This window comes from Eremothecium sinecaudum, chromosome VII (genome assembly GCF_001548555.1).
Source record: "Eremothecium sinecaudum strain ATCC 58844 chromosome VII, complete sequence".
Lineage (NCBI taxonomy): Eukaryota > Fungi > Ascomycota > Saccharomycetes > Saccharomycetales > Saccharomycetaceae > Eremothecium > Eremothecium sinecaudum.
The window spans coordinates 638,342-660,968 of NC_030898.1; the positions used below are offsets into that span (position 1 = coordinate 638,342).

Sequence of the window (22,627 nt, forward strand, 5' to 3'; positions counted from 1 at the left end):
AATGTAATTGCGTTTTTCAATAAAAGATCACTAAAAAACACGAGCAACTTAGAGAGGTGCAGTTTCTCTCTTTAGCCATTGGTATGCTATACTTTGTGGCTGTAAGAATGGCACCACTGTCCTCCAGATCTTATGGTAATATACATTAATCTGTTTTTTCTCTTCTGAAGTTAGCATCCTGCAATTAATCAACTTTCTACAATATGGAACTAGTGTAATGTTTTCAAACTTCAAGAACTTTTTTTTACCGAACTTTAGGCCGTCTGCCTCCGTTACTAACATTTCATTTTCAATTCTAATTCCGAACTCACCGTCCTTATAAAAACCTGGTTCATTAGTGATAATATTGCCGGCTTCTAACGGAATGCGGCTGGTGGCAACGCTAAATCCTATTGGGCCCTCATGAACATTCAAAAATGAACCCACACCATGTCCAGTACCATGCCTGTAGTCTAGACCGTATTGCCACAAAAATTGTCTTGCAAAAACATCAATAATGTGACCAGCAGTACCCTCTGGAAATACTGCTCTTTCTAAGGCCAAATTACCTTTTAAAACCAATGTGTACATGTCAATTTCCTCCTGCGTTGGTTCTTTCATGTGCAACGTACGAGTGATATCAGTAGTACCCTCCATAAATTGTGAACCTGAATCACACAAATAAACCTTGTATGGACATATCATAGCCGAACCGTCCTCTGGTGCTGCATAATGAATAGTAGCAGCATTAGCTCCAGAAGAAGATATCGTTTGAAAGGCGTTACCCATAAAAGTTGACTGGGTCTTTCTGATTTCCAGTAACTTTTTAGCAGCGCTATATTCATCAATCAACTTCTCCTTTTCAACAAGTTGCTGCTCCAACCAAGAAAAATATTGAACTAAACACACTGCTTCCTTTACCTGCGCGGCCCGGGCGTTCTCGATCTCAAATTTGTTCTTCACTACTTTTAAAACTTCAACAGGAGCTTGAACTAGGACATAATTAGCAGAACCCATGGCACGGATTAGTTCCCATGAAGATGTACTTGGAAGCAACATTGTTTGATTTTTCTCCACGAATTCAGCTGCAACAGTTTTCAGCACATCCCATATTTCCTTGTAAGGTTTCACAGCTATGTTATTCTCCTTAAAGTAATTTGTTATTTCGTCACTAATAGGGTTGTTACAGAACAAGGTAGTTACATCACCCTGTAGCAATAAGTAAGCATAAAAAACCGGATTGTAAGCTATGTCCGATCCTCTCAAATTCAACAACCAGCATATTTCATCAAGTGCGACAATACATAGTGAATCTGAACCCGAATTCTTCTCCCTTATGTGCTTCATTAGACGCTCCCGCTTGCTTGTGAAAGTTTCTCCGCTGTATCTGTAATCCAATAGTAACAAATTACTAAAATGTCTCTCTGGCTTACTTTCGACATTATACCAGATAGAATCGATTAGATTTTCTTCCAATGGAATAAACTCAACTACTGCTTCGGTATCTGCCGTTTTTTCCTTGATCAATTTCTGGAATTCCAATACGGAAGTATAAGTTACGAGCTTAGGGTCAATCCCGATCTTGGCAGGCTTACCACCCAAGCTCATAGACATCTCAAATGCCTCGTTTACACACCACTGATTCCAAGTGAGTTGATCCTCGTCTTGTCTTAACAAAGTCCAATTAGAATCCAACTGTTGCGTGGCTTGTAAAAAATACCTTCCATCTGTACTTAACACTGCTTTTCCGTCGGGACTTTCCTCATTGAAATTCAAAAGATTTCTAGTAATGCACGCGACACCCGCGGATCCAGTAAAACCAGAAATGAAAGCACGTCTTTGATCAGCTTCAGACACATATTCTGACTGATGTTCATCCTCCGATGGCACAATGTAACAGCATAATTCATTCTTTGCCATTAGTTTCCTTAGTTCAAGTAAACGTCCGTCTGTGTTGACAACCTTCGTTTGCCAAATCGTGTCGCTTGAGTATATCGATTCGCTTGAGCTAGCTCTTGAACCCCCTTGAGAAGTGCTTCTCCTACTATTTGACATTTTTCTCAGAAATTGCGATGTTCTTCTACCCTGTCTCCATAACAATCCCGGGGTGCATGTGCAGTCAGCACATGGCCTGAAACCTTGTCTTCCGTTATTACCACTTGTCGCTGCTGTGCCCATTTCGGTATTGGCCGTCATTGAGCCCATCGATGGCTTAACATTAAGCGTTCTAGTTGTCATGTCTTAAATCCGATAGTCTAGTTTTAGCACTCAGAACACCTTCTCGAATACAATTTTAGTGGCTATAAATATTGGTGTTGTTAATAACGAATACACCTTTCTTTTTCACCCTCGGTTTTTGTTTCCTTTTGGTTATAGAACACATCAGGTCATTTGTTGATTACAAAAAATTACGCAGCCATTCAACACGTTTTACGAAAGGACACCAAAGCTGGGCAAGCTGCAGTGCCGCGCGTCTTCTCCGATCTTCCCACACTTTGTAATCACTTCCGATAAGGAACTGTCAATGATTCTGCGGACCCTCTATATTACGTAATGTTTATAGTTTCTTCTATTATAAACTTCGTTTAGGTCCGCGTCGTTCAAATTACTGACAAGAAGTTCACGAAGGTGAGTCGAATACAATTTTAATGTCAGCACTAACTTCCATACCTCAAAATACTAAGGACCGTATTCGTCAATTCCGGTTTTCTACGTCCAGAGCTGATACAATCAAGGCCATTATTCTATGCATTCAACGTTCCCCAAGTTATGAAGTAATAATTGATGAGGAATGCACGGAAGAAGCTGAAGAAGTAAATAATATTGAGGATCTTCGGGATGTACTACCTGCTAATGAGCCGAGGTATGTCCTACTTGCATACCCTACTTCAACAGTTGATTTGCGAAAAAGGACATTGCTCGTTCTTCTCTACTGGAAACCTGTTACCGTTGTTTCTCAAGAATGGAAAATGGTCTACGCAGGTGCACTAGAGCATGTGAGGAGCGAGTGTGCTCCCAATAAGTATGTGGAAGTCACATCTAGTCTTGAGGACGATAACGACGTTGACGAGCTAAAGGGCCAGCTAGAAATCAAGTGACTACATCCGTACATCGTTAAAATTACATCCATACATTATATAAAAATTAAAACTTGTCATGAATTTATTTTAACTTTTTTCTTCCGAAAAAATCCCGTATTGTGTGGATGGAATAAAGTAATTATTAAAAATAAAGCAGATGTTAACTGCTAATAAGCTTATCTTCAATCCTCATCAACAACACAATTAGCATTAAATAAATCAGTCAAAATGGGTCGTATGCATTCTAAGGTATGTCGGTGAACAATTACCGGCAGTTTTTTAAAACTGCTGTTCGGATCACAAGTTGAAGTTTTCAAGCTGTACTGGTGTATGCCATTGGATCTATATCATGAAAATGTTAGATTTCATTTGAAAAGGCTCGTTCTTTTTATCGGCATATTGCTGGGTGATTCCAATTTTACGTACATCTTTGCATTTATTGCATATGAGCACTGCGTTATGTCTTTTGACGTACGGTTGTATGGCTATACCGCTTCTTGGGTTCCGGAGAAATTCTCTGGAATTATTGATACTAACTTTGTTTACAGGGTAAGGGTATGTCTTCTTCTGCTATCCCATACAGCAGAAACGCCCCAGCTTGGTTCAAGGGTTCTTCTGATGCCGTTGTTGAGCAAATCATCAAGTACGCCAGAAAGGGTCTGACTCCTTCTCAAATTGGTGTTTTGTTGAGAGATGCTCACGGTGTCACCCAAGCTAAGGTTGTTACTGGTAACAAGATCATGAGAATCTTGAAGTCCAACGGTTTGGCTCCAGAAATCCCAGAAGACTTGTACTTCTTGATCAAGAAGGCTGTCTCTGTCAGAAAGCACTTGGAAAGAAACAGAAAGGACAAGGATGCTAAGTTCAGATTGATTTTGATTGAATCTAGAATTCACAGATTGGCTAGATACTACAGAACTGTCTCTGTTTTACCACCTAACTGGAAATACGAATCTGCCACTGCTTCTGCTTTGGTTAACTAGATGTAGATAGTGTTATTAGTATTTTGTATTATTATTACTTCACCATCTAGTTTTTTTTTAAAATCTTGGAAATTATAATGAACCCTCGCTCTTACGAGTTTACTCCGTTAGGTAAGGTATGGATTTTACCTCGGACCTGTATGCTGATGATGGGGATATACCATCTACATCTACCAGAGGTACTTCTGGAAGGAGCAGCGACCTTGTGAATAATGAGGAACTTGAGTTAGTCCGACTACAAGAAAGGAAAGTTTCGCTAATAGCTCAGCGTGAGGAATTGTTGGCAGAAGTGACCAAGCATCAACAGAAGTTAATTGATTTTAGAGAGAATCCTAGCTTAGAATTAAAAGGCACCGAGAAATCTAAGAAACCGGTAGATCTTGTACATTTACCAAATGATCCAGGATCACTGCTTGAATTGTTCACTAAAACATTACCGATTGTCAATAGCATAAAGCGGCAGAAGAAGGTCGATGAAATAGATGTTATCAATGGCAATTCCGAGTTAGAGGACGAGCTTGCAGCAAAATACGATGCTCTTCCTTTGTTGAACAGTGACTTAAGACTAAAAATGTTAAGAAGGTCTTGTCCCTATATGAAGGTCGAACTACTAAAACCACCTTCTGTTCAGATACTTTACCTATCTGAGACTGATTTAGATTCCAAATTTACTTTAGGATATGAAGTTGATATTGATACTAATAACGGGAAAGTATTATCGTTGGAGAATTTAAAAGTCTCAGACAACATCGTCTCTGATTTCGAAGTATTACTTGACTACGCAACATCTACATTAAATATAGGTTATCTTTTGTTCGGTTGCAATGAATTCGCAAGACTTTGTGTCTCTAGGAAAACTGTCCTATCTAATTTAAAACAGTCGGTCCTCAATTCCATCTCTCATATCGAAGTGATTGATGAAAATGAGCAGAGTATAAAACTTGCTAAATTTGCTTGGAAAATAAAGGTTGAATACTCAATTAGCTTCATTACCGAAACGCTACCGAGTCCATGTTCTCAAATCTTCGTTACCTTGTATAAGAATGGCCAGAAGACGAAAAGCGTACAGGACATAGTCAACGGCATGATTAAGGAATACGGCGTTGTTGGAGGAATCGTAGAATTTATCAAATCATTATTTATATAATGCTAAGATTTAGTAGACTGACTAAATATGCACTTATATACTACAAGTTAAAATGCTGCTCGGGTAACGGCTGATCTAGGCTCTTAAGAAATATCTTTTTGGCAGTATGCATGTAGTTCATATAGTCCGTTTCATATCCTAGAACTCCATCACTAAACTTCTTCCTTTTCTTACCACGAACGCCTATCACAGTGGCCAGTGCTATATCCTCATATTCATCGAAGGCTTTGATCAATCCTAATTCTTGTCTCTTTTTCCTTGCAACTTTATGGGCTCTTAGAAGTAATGCCTGAGCTTCGGAATGAGTTAAATCTGGGGCTACCTGATAATTTGAATCGGCCTCTATCATCTCATCTACAGTTTGAGCCCAACTACTGAAATCTTCCTCTTGCTGGGAAGCTTCAGCAGGAGTAGATTCAGCAATTGCTGGTTTCAGTAAATCCTGTGAGGACTCTTGGTGCACAACTTTCACTCTTGTGCGGGGTCTCATCTTTGCTTGCTTTGGAGCAGGTTTTGCAGGTGGTTTCAGAACATCATAAGTTTCATCATTAGCTTCTTCACTATTCGTTGGACCAGAATCAAAAGCCATATCGCCCAGATTTTCATCTTTTAAATTCTGATCGCTCCCCCCTTGAGTATCCGAAAGTGCCTTTCTAGGGTGTTTCTTTAAAAACCGTAGTCTTCTTTGGTTCTGGTGGCTGCCAAATATTAGCTCCGCTTCAGTGTCAATGTCGTATTCCTGAGTTGCCAGTCTCATAGGGAATTTGTCATCTATTCCAAATAACTTAAGTGCGGGCTGAATATCTTCAGGCGTCAGCGAAGTCTCTAGATGAATGTAAGCCAGCCAGAGGAAAAAAGAAGCTCTATCCTTTGGTTGATACTTTGGGGAATCAAATATTTCAAATAAAGTTGTATCTGCATCAATGTAAGGAAGCACGAAATGAACATTTACGATCTGTGGATTGTCGCATATGGTGAACAGCAAGTTCACTATATTGGGTCTGAATTTACGGTCCGTAGAAGAATACCACGTGGATAACTTCAACGGTTCCTGTCCAAGCGGTATTGTTTTCAAAATGGATTTAATTCTCGGTGTATCTTGCAGCGACTTCGGATCTCGTCTTTGATGCTGTAAGCACGGTATCGAATGGAATGTTCTTAATTGCGATGTCATCTCAGGGAAGAAATTAACTGTTGTATTCAAACGCCCGAAATTAACAAGCAAAGAAAGGACGCATGTTGAAAATGCCACCTGGTGATCAAACAGCAATTTATCACGCAATATCTTAGAACACTTTTTAGAAGACGCTATCGTTAAAACGTATAACTGCGAAAACGTCAACTTTTTGTTAGCAATAAAAAAGCGTGCATTGTAGTTCACATCTGTAACGTTCAGCGTATCTGCGTCATCCGACTCCTGCGCCGTAATGGAAAAGGTACTGCGAAAGATATTTTCAAAAATTTGACGTTTATCAGATAACAACTCATATAGGAATGCATACTGTATATCTTTCCTTGTAAATTGTTCCCCGTCTTGTTTTTTTAAATGCCTAGTATACCGACTTGGTTCCTTACCCTTCTTCTTCGTTGGTGTCATATGATTCTGCTTCAGAGAACCATTTCTATGGTAATCAACCAATTGTCTAGCTTCATCAGATTGAGTAGACTCATCATCATGGTCCATTTCTCTTCCTATAGTACCATCTTCTTGTGTATATGTGTCCTGTGATAACACTGCATTTTTGCTGAGAACTAAAGAACCCAAATCATTTTCATTTTGCACTTGGAACACGTCGTGTATAGGATCGTAAACTCTACCGTTAGACATCATTCTCTGCTAGAATATTCACGCTTGTTTTTGATTGAATTTGAGTGATAAACAAATTAAAAGTCCACTATATATCGCTGTCCGTTTCGATAAACTTCAAATGTGGATCTATGTCCGCCCACAAAACAGCATACGCCAATATAACTTAAATGGATGGCGGCTAAAGCTACTATACCGTATCGTCCCAAGCGGTGCCCTTCCCTATCTATTGTGCTTATACTATGATAGACTGGTCTGTCGTAGTATGCAAAATACCTTCTGGGTATGATGGGGAGGGACATCTTACCTGCATAAAGCCTGATCTTACCCTCCTCAGTCGGCAAAATTTATGTCGTACCACCCGTTCACCGCAAAAAAGTACTCACCGGGTGCTTTTCCGGTTCATAGGGGTGCTACGTGTAAGGGGCAACGGTGTCAGCGGTACACTCCATAAACAATGAAGTACACAAGAACAATAAAAAGCTTACGAATTAAACGCAGGGAATAAAAACATTAACATATACCATAAAAGGCTTACGTTACAATATAAAACCCGGTAGTACGGTAATTTTCAATCTGAATCAATTGAATGCTAGTCTTATAGGATATAAAGAGGAGATCGCAAGAGGTTATATTCGATTTGTAATCCAGTACCTGGACTGCGGTTATTGGGGGGGGGGGGGCGTTTTCTATTACAAGAATTTTTGCCATTGGGAAAAGCGCCGAACCCAGATAAAGTAGATTTAGCTTTTAGACTTTAATTAGATTTTTTAATTAATGCCAACGCCAAATGATTTGGTAGCCTACACACCATTCACTCAAAAAAGAAACCACATCACTTCCCACGCATGTAAAATCACGTGACCCCTCACGTGATTAATGTATCGCAATGGTTGAGGCAATAACAACGACGAACCGAGAAACTTAAACGAGCAAGCCCGTTTTGGTTATATGAGAAAATTTAGCCAATGAGTTTATACCCCATTACAAGTAAAAATGTGAAATTTTAATGTAATTTTTTTACAGCAAAAGCTGCATATGTAGCAACCTTATTGAGTGTAGTCACTACATTAAATAGCAAAGCCACATATAGATTTTTCAACTGAATTAGAGTTGCCTTATATACTTGAGCCTCATACAAATATATAAACAAAAAACAGGTTGTGTTCCAAGCTGAAGCATTCAAACTGAACAGTTTTAAAACTCGTAGCCGTTCTCACTTACCTTCGTGCACTCGTTTTAGTTTACAGGGCCGCCTAAAACAGCTGATCTAACCACACGAGAAAAACACCAACACAAAGTTCGGCTGACTTATAAAGGAATATTATTAATCCTAAATCAGAAGATATATAGATACAGTGAAGGACAGTATAATCACGGTTTAGTTTCTTTATCGGGGGTACAAGGACGTGAAGAAGAGCATAGTTTATAACCACTAAGGAAAGTGATAGTAATGGGACAATATTCTAATAATGATGCGACACCGGCGAGGTATTCGATGTCGGTTTCAGAGTATCCACTTGCCAATGTGCAGGTTCCCTATCAGTATAAGATAGAAAAGTCCTTCTCGAGTGAGGAAGCAACATGCTTTCTAGTGAACTCGCTTAGCCGTGAACAGCTTCCTTCTCTTAAGAGGAGACCAAGCTCGGAAGAAGCTGCTGCTACACATAAGAAAACCAAGACAGAAGCAGAAGAGCTGGCGAGAGGCATCAGGTATAATGCTCTTCAATATGGGAAGAACGGAGCTGGAGAATCAGTAGCGGGTTTAGGTGCTACTGTTAGCGCTGCCAACCCTAGCTCGGTCCATGGAGATTGTTCAAGTGATGCCGAGAGTATTATAGATGCTGCTATTGAAGCATCAGAACGGGATTTTGACACAGAGTTATGTGAACCTGATAGTTCCGCAGAAGAAGGTACAGCTGTGGCTCCTCCTGTGTTGAGCACAGCTCCGGTACCCCAAGTGCCGGTGGAGGCATTGCCGATATCACCTTTGGACTCCCCAGGGTACACACCCCCATTCACTGGATTTGCGACTACAAATCCCACTAACACCACCGTTTCCGGAGTTGAAAGCAACGTGGTGCTTGGGAATATTTCTGCTTCCCCAACTTTACAAGATACAATGCGAAATGTTGCAAGTAATGCTTTTCTACAGCTACCGCATTCCGCCTATAAGAACTTGATTTTCCAGTTGATCTCTAAGATGAACCGCAGTGAGTTGTCTGATCTATCTACACTATTAAAAGACCACTTAAAAAGGGACTTTTTACAATCACTACCAATTGAAATATCGATGAACATATTGGATAATCTAGGATTTGAAGATATATGTTCATGTCTTTTGGTTAATAGCGCATGGAACAATCTGATTAAAAATAGTCCCCATATCTGGAAAAGGCTAATGTTGAATGAGGGGTTTATTACTAAGGATAAATTTAGTTCATATTGTGACCGAGTGCCAGAAAATTATCGTTTGTTGCCTAATCCTGATGATAGATTCCGATTAGACTTTTTAGAAAACAGATGGATTTTAGAAAATTGGTATAACCCTAGTTATAAACCGGGTAGAACATGCCTTGATGGACACAGAACCAACGTAGTAACATGTCTTCAATTTGAAGGAGACTATATTATCACTGGTGCTGATGATAAGAGGATAAATGTTTATGATGCCGAAAAAGAACAATTCAAACTAGAGTTGGTAGGCCATGAAGGGGGGGTTTGGGCTCTGAAATATGTTGGAGATGAAATACTTGTAAGTGGTTCAACAGATCGTACGGTTAGGATTTGGAATGTGAAAGCTGGAAAATGTACACATGTCTTTAAAGGACACACATCCACAGTCAGGTGCTTGGACGTAGTAGAGCATGAGGGTATAAAATATATTGTTACCGGTTCAAGGGATAATACTTTACATGTATGGAAACTGCCTGACCCTAAAGCTCCCGATTATAATCCAAACATAACCAAACAATTTAGCAATACGGGGGATAATCCATTTTTTGTCGGTATATTAAGAGGGCATATGTCTTCAGTACGTGCTGTATCGGGGCACGGTAATATTGTGGTTAGCGGGTCTTACGATCACAATTTGATGGTATGGGATATTGCCAAGATGAAACTTCGTTATGTTCTAACAGGACATACAAATAAAATATATTCAACTTTATATGATCATAAAATGAAACGGTGCATATCCGCTAGTTTGGATACTACTATAAGGGTCTGGGATCTTGCAGAGATTCATAATAATGGTTCCGTTACACCTGTTAATTCTACAAGTGCTTCAAAGGTTTCTGGATCTTTACGTACATTATGTGGTCATACTGGTCTTGTTGGTCTTTTAGGTTTGTCCGACAAGTATTTGGTAAGCGCAGCTGCAGATGGGTCTCTTCGCGTATGGGACTCAACAGATTATTCTAAACAATTTTCTTTTCATCATACAAATTCAAGTGCAATTACTACGTTCTTTATGTCGGATAACCTATTGGTTAGCGGTTCCGAACACCAGTTTAATATTTACGATCTAAGAACTGGTAGATTGGTTCATAAGCATCTTTTAAATGATGCGGACCAAATATGGGGCGTTAAATTTAATAACAGGAAACTAGTTGCCGCTGTAGAGTCCAACGGCCATAGTTACGTTGAAATTTTGGACTTTGGCTCTAGGAATAGGCCCGTAAATTTTGCATCAATGAGGTCACCTCCGTCTTCATCCAGCTTTTTGAATCACTCGAGGGCGCCTTCAACGTTCAGCTAGAGAAATTGTATTTGCTATTGTACCTAGTGATCTATATTAGAGTAACCAGCAAAAAATGATATCCCTATGTGATTATGAGCTTATTGTAACTATTGGTAAGGTTTTAAGCTATTAATAGTCCGTAATAAACCTGTCGAAGTGGCTCATTCGTCCTTCCAATTAAATATATCTAAGAGTATATCTAGGCTATTCCTGCTTATACAACTTACATAAATCTCCGTCCTTTTTGCTGACGCAGCGTAATTTTTTCGTCCCATATTATCTATTCTCCCTTCTCCTTTTCAAATAGAATTTAACGTACTCGGTGTATCTACCGCCACCATGGTAGACTACAACAACGTTGTTAAATTCTAAGAGACTGATTAAATATAAGTCCCTTGGAACATTGGGATATCTATTCAACTAAGAAAATCAAGTTATCGGATCAACACTAATTATTGCGTAATGTCGACATCTTCAAGTTTGACCAAAGAGTCGTATTCAAACATCCCAAGGGATAGTCCAATGAAAAGGCTTTCACCCTCCAGTGGAGTTTTCTCTAGGAACTCTAGACGTGGTGTAAATAATCGTCATCCAATGCGTATATTTGGTCGTTATATGATGGCAAGTGCTCTTATGCTCGTACTTTCTACGGGTTTGGATATATTGTTGGTCGTTAACATCATTATTCAATATCGGACGATGACAATTAAAAATATTCCTCAGTTTATTTGGAAAGGTGCATGTATTGCCATTTCTATTTTGCTAATTTATGGGTTGAATAAATTTAATCTCTGGTTTTACAGAAAACTGTCTGCTCGCTCAAGCAATTTTTATTCAAGCCTGGGAATACAGCACGGATATGAAATGAGTAACCTTTGAGCTGGATCTCGGGACTCTTTCTATTGCCGCTCAAGTACAGTGCCGTTAATTCTACAGGTTATCGATTACCTATGCACACAAACTGAAACTTTTGAAGATATTGCTGCTCAAGGAAGTAAAACACATCATTATACACTTCAATAGTTAAATAAGCTACATATATATGCTTAATAATAGTATAGCCTTTAGTAGCTGTTGCTGCCTTGTAACATTTATAATTCGTAGTTAATGACCTTAAGCTAACGCGTCTTCACCTGGAATTTCAAGACCGATCATGACTTTATCAACGCGTCTTACGTTTTATATATGTAGAGTCTTAATACGCTAATAAAGGTGCTTCACAAAGTAAGAGGTTAGTGTAAGCCATGGGTCAACTAATTGGTTTAGAACTGCATAATTTCAAGTCGTACAAAGGAACGCACAATGTTGGATTCGGTAACAAGCATTTTATAAGCATTGTAGGGCCTAATGGGTCTGGAAAATCAAATATGATGGATGCTATATCATTTGTTTTAGGTATAAGGAGTAGTCATTTGAGATCAAATGCTCTTGTGGATTTAATTTATAGAGGTAGAATGGATGAGAAGACTGCTGAAGAAGATTCAAATCCGGATTCAGCTTATGTTAAAGCCTTCTACCGAAAAACTATTAATGAGGAAGAAGCTAATGAGGAAGAAGATATCGTCGAGTTCATGCGAACAATTCATAATACAGGTGATAGCACATATAATATCAACGGCAATGTTGTTAGTTTTAAAGAATATAATCGAATTCTAGAAGGGGAAAGTATTCTTGTGAAAGCTAGAAACTTTTTAGTATTCCAGGGTGATGTCGAACAAATTGCATCGCAGTCCAGTTTAGAGCTAACTAAGCTGTTTGAGCAAGTTTCAGGATCTATTCAGTACCAAAGAGAGTATGAACGGTTAAAAGAGGAATATAAGGCAGCTACAGCGGACTACAACGAAGCCTTAAAGTCGAAAAGGAAAATGCAAACCGACTTGAAGAGTTTCAAAGAGGGAGTGCAAAAGGAAGAACAGTATAAAAATCTTCTAGCAGAGCGGAGTAAGCTTAATGTGCAATATGTTCTCTGGCAACTGTATCATTTACAAGAGAAAAGAAATGAACTGACATCTTCTTTAAAGAGCTCGAGATCGCAGTTATCGTCCCTCAAAAGTAAGCTAGCAAATGAGGAATCAATTTTGAACAAAACTAGGTCTTTATTGGCTAAGGAAGAGCTTGCAATAACTAGACGTAAGGAACTTATTTTCCAGCGGCAGCATCAACTCACTAACCTGAATGCCAAATTGTTACCAGTGAATAGTGCCAAACAAGGTGTACAAAAGCGGATATCGAATCTTGAAAACAGGATTGCCTCCTTACAAAGAGATATAGATAGACAAGAATCATATGTCGCGCAATTCCAAAATCAATTAAAGGTTGTGAATAAGGCTAACGCAGCTGTTGAAAAAGAGATAAAAAGCTCTGCATCTGGAAAGTTCAATATGAGTGAAGCAGATCTCCATGAATATGAAAGTTTAAAGGAATCTTATCTGTGTTCTGGCGGCTTTGATTTGGAGGGAAAATTGACTTTACTTCATAATAAGAAAGAAGAGTTAGTTGAAGAACTTCGTTTGGTGAAGAAGAAAGTAGAAATTTCAAAAGCCAGGATTTCAAAGGAATTAAAGGTTGACCACGAGAGGTTGGAGTTCGAGGTTGCTGAAACGTCAAAAACCTTAAACGACAAGAATGCTCTCCATTCGAAAAAGTCTAAAGAGTGGAAGAAGGTCCAAACCACCATTGAATCAGCAAATAATAAAGAATATGAGTTGAATTTTAAATTGAAAGAGATATTAGTTAAATTAGATGACTTGAGTGCTACTCAGAGAGAAACGAATAAAGAAAGAAAACTAAGGGAAAATGTTGCAACGTTGAGGAGATTGTTTCCTGGTGTCAAAGGCCTGGTCCATGACCTATGTAAACCAAAAAAGGATAAGTATGCAGTCGCATTGGCTCCGATATTGGGTAAGAATTTTGATGCTGTTATTGTAGACTCGTTTTCCGTCGCCCAGCAATGCATATCGTATCTAAAAAAACAGAGAGCAGGAGTAGTATCTTTTATTCCACTAGATACGATTGATACCCATGCTGCAACTTTACCTGCAGGAAATTTAAAGGGCTGTATCTTGACAATTAATACTCTTGACTATGATCCTGCATTGGAAAAGGCAATGCAATATATCTGCTCTGATACCATCATATGTGACGATATCGCAATCGCAAAGGAATTGAAATGGGTTAGGGGTGTAAAAGCTAAGTTGATCACTTTAGATGGTTCGCTTATTCATAGGGCTGGTCTTATGACTGGTGGTATTAGTAAAAATAGTACTAATCGCTGGGACAAAGAAGAATACCAAAGTCTACTACTGCTGAAGGAGAAAGTTACTGGGGAGATTTCAGAATTGGTTTCTCAGTTGCGCCAAGAATCAATGACTTCTAGGGACCTAGAAAACGAAGTATCCATGTTGAGCACCGAAATATCCACGTTGAGAACTCACTTTAATCAACTAAACCGTTCTCTATCAGAGAAAATTACAGAAATTAATTACCATGAAAACATGATTAACGATGAATATTCTCCGAAGGTGGCCAGCTTAGATGCAAAACTCAAAGCAGTTGACGAAGAACTGTCACTTGTTAATGGCGAAAAAGCGAAACTACAAGAAACAATATATAAAGAATTTTCTGCAAGACTAGGATTCACCATTAAGGATTATGAACAGCATACTGGAGAAACGGTAAGGGAGCATTCTAAGGAACTTCAACATTTACAAAAACAACTGGCAACGATCCAAAATAAACTAGACTTTGAAAAGGATAGACTGGAAAGCACAAAGCTTAAACATGGCAAAGCGTTAAACAACTTAGCAAAGGTGAAGCAAGAGCTAGAAGAATTGGAGAAGCAAAAATCTGATATAAAGACGGAGATTGAGAGAGTTGAACTTCAACTTTCTGAAGAAAGAAATGAAGTTGAAGAGTTACAAGTTAAGCTGAAGAAAAAATCCGCAAATATCAAGCTATTGGATGAATCAATAAATGAATTTAATGATAGTATACAGGTTTGCAAGAAGGATATGGACGCGTTGAAAGAGGATATCGAGAAGATTGGTATTGAAAAAGTAAACCTCTTAAAAAACTGTAAAATGAGTAATGTTGAACTCCCTTTGGACAATTCAGTATTAGATGAATTACCGATCGAGAGAATAGATACTCAAACTATCGAGCTTGCGAATAGCATTGCGATCGATTATTCTCTTCTTCCTGCTAAGTACAAGGAGAGTAACAACAATGTAACTCGTGTAGAATTTGAAAAGAGCATTAAAGAAGTGGAGGAAAATTTACGGGCACTGCAACCAAATTCTAAGGCTTTAGAAAGATTTGATGAAGCAAAGCATCAGTTTAATTCAGTAGCATTTGAAAGTGAAAAATTAAAGGACATAGAAAGAAGGTCAAAGGAGAAGTATTTCTCCATTAAGGATAAACGAGTAGCCGCCTTCATGGCATGTTACAATCATGTTACAGATCACATAGATAAAATTTACAGAGAATTAACAAGGAATCCTGGATCAAGTGCGGAATTGGCCGGAGGGAGTGCATCTTTAACCCTAGAAGATGAGGATGAGCCTTTCCTTGGTGGAGTTAGGTATCATGCTACTCCTCCAATGAAGCGATTTAAAGATATGGACTATTTATCTGGTGGAGAGAAAACAATGGCTGCGCTAGCATTATTATTTGCCATTAACTCTTACCAGCCTAGTCCTTTCTTTATTTTAGATGAAGTAGACGCAGCATTAGACGTCACTAATGTAGAGAGAATCGCAGCTTATATCAAACGGCATGCTAGTCCTACAATTCAATTTATTGTCATATCTCTGAAAAGCAACTTGTTTTCTAAATCCCAGTCTGTAGCGGGTGTTTTCAGAAATCAACGTGCTAACTCCTCAATGGTCGTTACAACAGACTTAACACAATATTCCGACGATGCGTAAGCATTTGTTTCTAACGTACAGTATTTAAAAGGTTAATATAAATGACTATAGCTATTAACGAAGATCCTCATAAAGGAAATACCCTGAAGGGGACGTAATACCATCACGTGGGCTTCGGAAACCATATTAGCATTTGTCCCTTTCAATACTTAGTACGATCATATTGGTCGCTTAGATAATTTAAAGGGAGAATTAAGGATGCTACCCGATCGGATGGTAAGAACATTTAAATATTAACCCATGCCAAGTTCTCAGAGGTATTAATGTGTATAATACTAAAGTCAGTAAGTATTCCAAAAGTTGAGTTTTGTTCAATAGGTATCGTTACTTACTTCAGATTACAAACTAGACCGTGATAAAGTTACCCTGCCCCGGATAATATAAAGGCAACTAAGTTCGATTAGGAAAAAGTTAAAACCGAATTAGTTAGATTTATCAACTATGCTTGAAACAGAGTTGCAAGCGCCAATTCCGCTTAAGCATAAGAAGATATCAGAACTTCGTGATCCAGCAATGAAACTGACTAGGTCTAGTTCTAGTTCAGGTGATCTAGTTGCAAAGAGAGCAAAATTGCTTAATGTTGATAGACTTGCTGGACACCAAATCCAAAGACCGCGTTCAACGACCCCAATGCCTCATGAACCAGTAAATACTGTAAGTGCTGAAACATTAGTTGAAGAGCGCGTAAAAAGGTATAACTTGGATTACGCTACTGATAAGGAGGAACATGAGAAGAATATTTATGATCCCAAATCATGTTTCTATAGTAGACAGGTCAAGCCAAAATTTTCGTATGAGGAAAACTTACCATACGCTACTGAGAACCATAAGGAACAGGCTAAATATTTGTGTCACATATTGGTGAATTTGTATATTGCTATCAATTCTTTGGATATTCAAGGGTTGATTTCAATTACAAGTAAGGACTTGGCTGATTTTAAATCTGAACTGGATGTTTTGGCACTGAACACTGACCTTTTCAGGTTGACTAATAATGAAGATGGTCTTGAGTTAAACGACATTACAAATTACGATGAGGATGAAGACGATGACGATGATGGTAGTCAAGACTATTATGACGAAGAAGAAGAAGATTCCAGTTATGATTTTGGATCATCAGGTAAAATTACAGCGAAATCGTCTACGGTGGTCAACGTCAACCATTGGACGAACGAATTGAAGAACTGTTTGCACTTTGATTTCCCGTTATCAATACGTAAGTCATTGGCTATTGTGTATTATCATCTATCTCTAGTGCAAGGCCAGAAGATCTACCGACAAATGCATGTTAATATGTTTGAAAGTTTAGTCAGTCAAGATGATAACGGTACAAATTTTAGTGATTTGTTATATCTTCATGGATTAAGGTTGGATTATAAACCGATGTTAGCATTTCTGTCTGAGTTTTTACCATGCCCCGAGGCAGATTATGTCAGATACGATATATCTTCAAAGGCTGACTTACAATTGTTCCGTTTACTGTTAAAGCTAGCCCATCAATCTAAAATGTTTTATGATGAAAACGACGAAAAACTGTTGCATAACACTATGGATAGATTCATAGCAAGTTTTAGCCCTCATACTTTACCTTGTGTTTTGCCCATAATTACTTCTTTCGTTCCATACCACTACTCAAAGGATCGAAATATTCTTGACTATTTCCCGTTTTTGTTTAATGTCTGGTCCTCTGTTTCTGCATCTGTGGTATTTGATATTCATCTCTACGACTTGACGGGATGTGTTGCAAATGATGCTTACTTGAGATTGATAAAGGAACAAAATCCTCGGTTACAAACTATATCTGGTATTGGCTTCGGACCGCATGGCATATTCACTGAGAATCAAATCGATTTTATTATGAACAGGATACAGAATCATTTAAAGGACGATTTCCAAATACATTCATATTCAAAGACAGTTAGACCATTAATTTATTCTATGAATGGTTCTTGTAACAGTGGTTTCTTCTCTAAATTGACATCATTAATAAAAAGTATAATGACCTTTGTCCATCCTTCCAATAACGGTCAATGGACTAAAGTTATTGCCAAATTCATTCACGCACTTTTCAAAATGTACCATGAGAGATGGGTTTCTGAACAGAAACTAGTTCATGGGTATCGTAAGGAACTTTGGTTAAGTCCAGAATGTCATGCAAGTATGGTTGACCTTTTTTCAGATGTGTTATTCTTGGGTTCCCAAAATAAAGATACAGACACAGCTAATTATTATATTTCAAGTTTTGCATATATTTTGGACATAAAGCCAAATAACGCCTACAAGATATTTGACAAGGTACTGGTTGATCTGTATGATTCCTTAACTGATCAATTTATCAATTCGGTGCATCGGGTAATTAGTTCCCTAAAACAGTTTACCAGAATTGTGCGGTATATGGTTATTGATCCATTGTACAGGATCCATATTACGAACATTTTTTCAATGATTGTGACCAAGCTTGGAACTAACGATCTAACATTAACAAGTAATGCAATCAATTCTATTGTATCACTTTGCGCATATATCCCACTAGACAATTTTGTGACAGACAGCGAATATCTAACCTTCGCTTCTCATACTGTTCCATTTATTCAAGAGCATGTGTTCTTTCTTAAGGATGGAGGAAAATCTTGTGAATTTAATCCAGAAGAGGAGACCTTAAAACAGGTATTTGTTGCATCTACTACTGAATTCGAAAATATTTTGAAGGTTTATGTTGAAAAATTATTTGAACTGGTTGATGCTGATCTGGAGGATAGACTACTCACTAAAATTAACCAAACGACCATGATTATGATGGAATCAATGTCTGACAAAATGTTTAAGTACTTTATTAAATTACTACTGAAGGAATTTTGGGATACTGATGCTTTTAAAAGTAGTAATCCAAATTATGATTTGGTTACTATACCAATGGGTGCTGCGGTAAGAAGGGATAATGGATTAAGTAAGCAATTGTTCACTGAGTTGGTTTATAATTTGAAGGAGCAGTTGGATAGAGGTGCTGGATCCATAAGAAGTTCCTCTGAAATTCAGAGCAGAGATGTTAAACTAGTTGCTTATTTGACCGCATTAAATGACGTCATAAGGCAATCACATGAAGCTCTATTGACTTTTAAAGATGAACTTCTAGATTTGCTGAAGTTTGTCCACAGCAGTATAAACAATCCTCCATTAGACGTTATCACTTCTGTGGTTCTACATTACGCTTTAAGTAGTTTGACGACCATTGAAATTACTGAGTATCGATTGTTTCCAGATGGCTCAAATTTATCTATGGCTGAAAGGTGGGGTGGCTTGCAATTTGATGATCGAAAATATGATACCGAAAATTGCAAATTTAAATGGCATGTTCCAACAAGCGAAGAAGTTGACTTTGCAATTTATTTATTAGAAACCCTAACTACAGAGAATATGAAAAAGGTTGAGGAAATGATGCGAAAACCAGTGAAGGATGCTGCGTATGTTGACCAATTGAAAAAATGCATATTAATTATATCTCATGCATTATCTGGCATTAGTCTGTTGTTTGATCCTGACTTTAACAGCAACAAAGAGAAAGGTGACTCTCAATTAACAGATCCAATTAAAAGAAAATTTTACCTCTTGAAGCAGCTACGTGATAAAAACTGTGATAACAATGAATTAATGCTTGATATTGAACAGATTCGAGATGACAGCATAGATGACGATATGCCACAGTCAGGAACAGATAAATCAGATGAATTCAGTAATGAAATAGACATACGCGAAACAAATCCAGCCGTTCATGAACTTGACATGCCAGATGATGCAGATATGTCGGAGGTTCCCTCGGGTGTCGCTACTCCTGCTCCAGGAGCCCATTTTGATGGCTCAACATCTGCAATGAATTGCTCCATTGCGTTCAGGGACCTTGAAATATTTACTTGCAGTTATTTTTTTGGAAATACAAATGAGGAAAAGTTTGGTGATGATAGGTATATTAAAGTTCACTTGATTAGATCAAACATTGGGCGTTTCCTACACACTTTATTCAAATTTTTAAGAGATAATTTCTCTCACAATCAGGGTGTGTTCCAAATTTTGTTATATGGAATGAAAGTCTGGTTTACCGACGTTGGTCAAGAAACTATATTTAAGAGTGATCCAACTTCATTTTTGGACTTGGAATTCTTGGAAAACCTGCAAACCTTGTCTCATTATGTTTCAGAGCCATTTACTAGAACCTATTTAGCTGCTGACCTCAATGCTCACCATGATGCAAGAGTAATGCTAAGATCTACCAATAGGGTTCCATCTAAACTTGAGGTCGTGTTGATGAAAGACATAATTGATCTGGCTATATCTGTTTACCCTGATATCCATAATCCAGCTCAAGGTACTATGGTCCATGCCATGAAGCAGCTAATTGGTTCTTATTCTCTCACCATAAATAAGATCATCAAAGAATTTAAAAGTGCTCTGGAGAAAGAAGATTATAGGAAGATAGAAGTTTTAATAGCTGTTCTTTCCATTAAGAAGATTCATAGAAAGCTTATCTCCGATTACAAGAACCTGTCAGAAATTATATTCTTGCTCCTTTCTGCCTCTAAAATTAATCACCTAGAAATTGCTGTGATTGCCGATAGATTGTTAGACTCACTTGTTAATGCCTTAAAGATTCCATCCAGTGTTTGTATAATTGACATTCAGAAAATGGAGGTCCTGAATCCAAATGATCCAACTGTTGATGTTCAGGTTGACGCGGTCAAGAAAGCCAAGAAGGCTAAGAGAGACCACTTTTATGCCCTTATTACAAACCTCCAAGATAGGTTAATTGAATATTTAAAGGACAATGCGGAGTCTGGTTGGAGGATTTCGTACTTTATCATAAAATTTGTTACCAAAGTTCAATCAAGCTTAGAATTCAAACCCGATGCTCGTGTCTTGTCAGCAATATTTAACTTGACCAAGACAAAACATCCTGTTATTGTTCATCTAGCAATTAGCAGTTTTGTTAGTATTTGCAATAAAATTCAATTAATGGGAGATTACGAGTATGATATTAAAAAGGCATACACTCCTAGCTTTACGAGGAGGTATGTTGAAGTTCAAGACACCTCAGAAAAAGGGTTTCCAGATAGATTTAAAGAAGAGATGTCAAATTTTGAGAGTCCAAATTATTTCATTGATTCAATCGGATATATTGGATGGATGAGTTGGGGTCCGCCATTGAAAGTGGTAAAAAATGTGGATCAGATAGATATGCACTTGAAGCCTGAAGATTTTGAGATATTAAAGATATTCGGAAATATGATAACAGTTGATTGGTTGAAAGAGTTGGCAACGATTTTCATTCAAGATAATGAAACCCGCGGTATGTTTAGCAATACAAACGTCTCTTTCTTTGCATTGATATTTCATTTGATAGCAAATGATATTAGTGCAGTTACCTACGATGATATGTTATCGTTGTGTCGAAACTTTTACAACAAAAACGATAAGACGTCTATGATTATGTCCATTGAGATCTTTGCTGCAATATTGACCTCTAAGAAAGTAACTGCGGAACGGGATCTCTTAAAATGGAACGAGTTTCTAACTGAGTTCTTGCAGTACTGTTTAGACAGGGATTTGAATCAAGACTCTACATATATATGGAACATGCTATGTTGGTGGATACCAACGTATATGGACGTTAGAAGGGTGAAGCCGTTGTTTTCAAAGCTAACAAAAGACAGTACTGGGTTAGATAAAGAATTGGATACAGCTTCAGATCAAGTTTTCAGGCTTTCACTCTTGAGAAATATGTTAGCTATAGTTGAATATCGGTCACCTTACTTGGAGCCAATCTTCTCTGAGCTAATTCTGGATCATCCTTATCACCAGGTTAGAGAAGAAATTGCTAAATTAATGTGTTGTCTAATTCAGACAAGAATTAGTCCTTCGGCTTCTAATGTTGAAGAGTTACTAGAGAGGAGTTCAAAAGGTAATTTGAAGAAAATGCCTGCAGCTTTCCATGATCATATATGTGGTGTATTTAAAACAATTGAAACAGAAAGGATTGCTGTTAAGGATCTGACTTCCAATGGAATCCTTAAGACAAAATATTTCTATATGGCCTCCACAATGCTGTATTTTATTGCCCATATGATGAAGAGTCCTAACCAGACGATATTGGTGCCATATGTCACCGACTATATCGCACCATTTTTGTTAAATTTGCAGAAATTAAGAGAAATGTGCAAGTTAGCAGGCATTTCTCCCGGTTCCTACTATACAGTCCTAGCATACATGCCTTTGTCTAAGGACCAGATTCCTGAATTTGTAAGTCTGCTGGGCATGGCGGACCTCTCCAGTTCTAACGAGATCCGTACTCAATTGCTATTCGCCGAAAACCTTTATTCCCGCCATATGCTTCAGATGACTCAATGTGATAGAGAAAGGATCTTGAAATTTGTGGTGGATAGCATGTACAATGAAAATTTTATTGAGGTCAGGAATAGGGCTTCAGAGGTTCTGTCCGGTATTGTCCATAATTTAAACGAAGAATCAAAACTGCCTGACCTAATTGATACTTTCAACATTCATCTAAAGAAGAATGCTTCAAATAAGAATAAAAATTCTGATTCCACGATTCATGGCTCAATTATTGGCCTGGGAGCAATTATTTCCGCTTTCCCATATGAGTTTCCATTGCCAAAATGGATCCCAGGGCAGCTAAGCAATCTCGCCACATGGGCAAGAACGAGCGGTATTTCAGGGTCAGCTGCGAAGGACATTATTAGTACATTCAAGAAGGTTAGAGCTGACACTTGGTACTTTGACCGCGATAGTTTTACGCCTGATCAGCTTGAAGATTTGGAGGGTGTATTATGGAGGAGCTACTACGCCTAAACTTCTTAATACCATCTTATATAGAAGTTACGTTGGAGATGATACCACACATAAACCCACGTTTCATTTTATGTAGAAACTACATTGTAACATAACCGTATCAGTG

General features: G+C 38.0%; 9 protein-coding genes across 9 annotated transcripts; 7 read left to right on the forward strand and 2 right to left on the reverse strand.

The window, feature by feature from the left end:
• Window positions 1–48: 48 nt before the first annotated feature.
• Window positions 49–2,217, reverse strand: FRA1 (aminopeptidase P; the record flags this gene model as incomplete). The annotated part of the gene is made up of 1 exon (XM_018133531.1): window positions 49–2,217. One exon carries the CDS (start codon window positions 2,215–2,217, stop codon window positions 49–51), a length of 2,169 nt encoding a protein of 722 aa, XP_017989306.1.
• A 410-nt stretch (window positions 2,218–2,627) lies between these two features.
• AIM7 (Aim7p) lies at window positions 2,628–3,077 on the forward strand (the record flags this gene model as incomplete). Its single annotated transcript, XM_018133530.1, has 1 exon — window positions 2,628–3,077. One exon carries the CDS (start codon window positions 2,628–2,630, stop codon window positions 3,075–3,077), a length of 450 nt encoding a protein of 149 aa, XP_017989307.1.
• A 210-nt stretch (window positions 3,078–3,287) lies between these two features.
• On the forward strand, window positions 3,288–4,042 carry RPS13 (40S ribosomal protein uS15; the record flags this gene model as incomplete). Its single annotated transcript, XM_018133529.1, has 2 exons — window positions 3,288–3,308; window positions 3,608–4,042. The coding sequence occupies 2 exons, from the start codon at window positions 3,288–3,290 to the stop codon at window positions 4,040–4,042; spliced, it is 456 nt and encodes a 151-aa protein (XP_017989308.1).
• A 118-nt stretch (window positions 4,043–4,160) lies between these two features.
• Window positions 4,161–5,189, forward strand: CTF19 (Ctf19p; the record flags this gene model as incomplete). The annotated part of the gene is made up of 1 exon (XM_018133528.1): window positions 4,161–5,189. The coding sequence occupies one exon, from the start codon at window positions 4,161–4,163 to the stop codon at window positions 5,187–5,189; it is 1,029 nt and encodes a 342-aa protein (XP_017989309.1).
• Window positions 5,190–5,229: 40 nt separating this feature from the next.
• Window positions 5,230–7,020, reverse strand: IES1 (Ies1p; the record flags this gene model as incomplete). Its single annotated transcript, XM_018133527.1, has 1 exon — window positions 5,230–7,020. The coding sequence occupies one exon, from the start codon at window positions 7,018–7,020 to the stop codon at window positions 5,230–5,232; it is 1,791 nt and encodes a 596-aa protein (XP_017989310.1).
• Window positions 7,021–8,449: 1,429 nt separating this feature from the next.
• On the forward strand, window positions 8,450–10,756 carry CDC4 (SCF ubiquitin ligase complex subunit CDC4; the record flags this gene model as incomplete). Its single annotated transcript, XM_018133526.1, has 1 exon — window positions 8,450–10,756. The coding sequence occupies one exon, from the start codon at window positions 8,450–8,452 to the stop codon at window positions 10,754–10,756; it is 2,307 nt and encodes a 768-aa protein (XP_017989311.1).
• Window positions 10,757–11,200: 444 nt separating this feature from the next.
• AW171_hschr74343 (HGL024Wp) lies at window positions 11,201–11,617 on the forward strand (the record flags this gene model as incomplete). The annotated part of the gene is made up of 1 exon (XM_018133525.1): window positions 11,201–11,617. One exon carries the CDS (start codon window positions 11,201–11,203, stop codon window positions 11,615–11,617), a length of 417 nt encoding a protein of 138 aa, XP_017989312.1.
• A 365-nt stretch (window positions 11,618–11,982) lies between these two features.
• Window positions 11,983–15,663, forward strand: SMC1 (cohesin subunit SMC1; the record flags this gene model as incomplete). Its single annotated transcript, XM_018133524.1, has 1 exon — window positions 11,983–15,663. One exon carries the CDS (start codon window positions 11,983–11,985, stop codon window positions 15,661–15,663), a length of 3,681 nt encoding a protein of 1,226 aa, XP_017989313.1.
• Window positions 15,664–16,104: 441 nt separating this feature from the next.
• BLM10 (proteasome activator BLM10) lies at window positions 16,105–22,521 on the forward strand (the record flags this gene model as incomplete). Its single annotated transcript, XM_018133523.1, has 1 exon — window positions 16,105–22,521. One exon carries the CDS (start codon window positions 16,105–16,107, stop codon window positions 22,519–22,521), a length of 6,417 nt encoding a protein of 2,138 aa, XP_017989314.1.
• Between the last annotated feature and the right edge of the window lie 106 nt (window positions 22,522–22,627).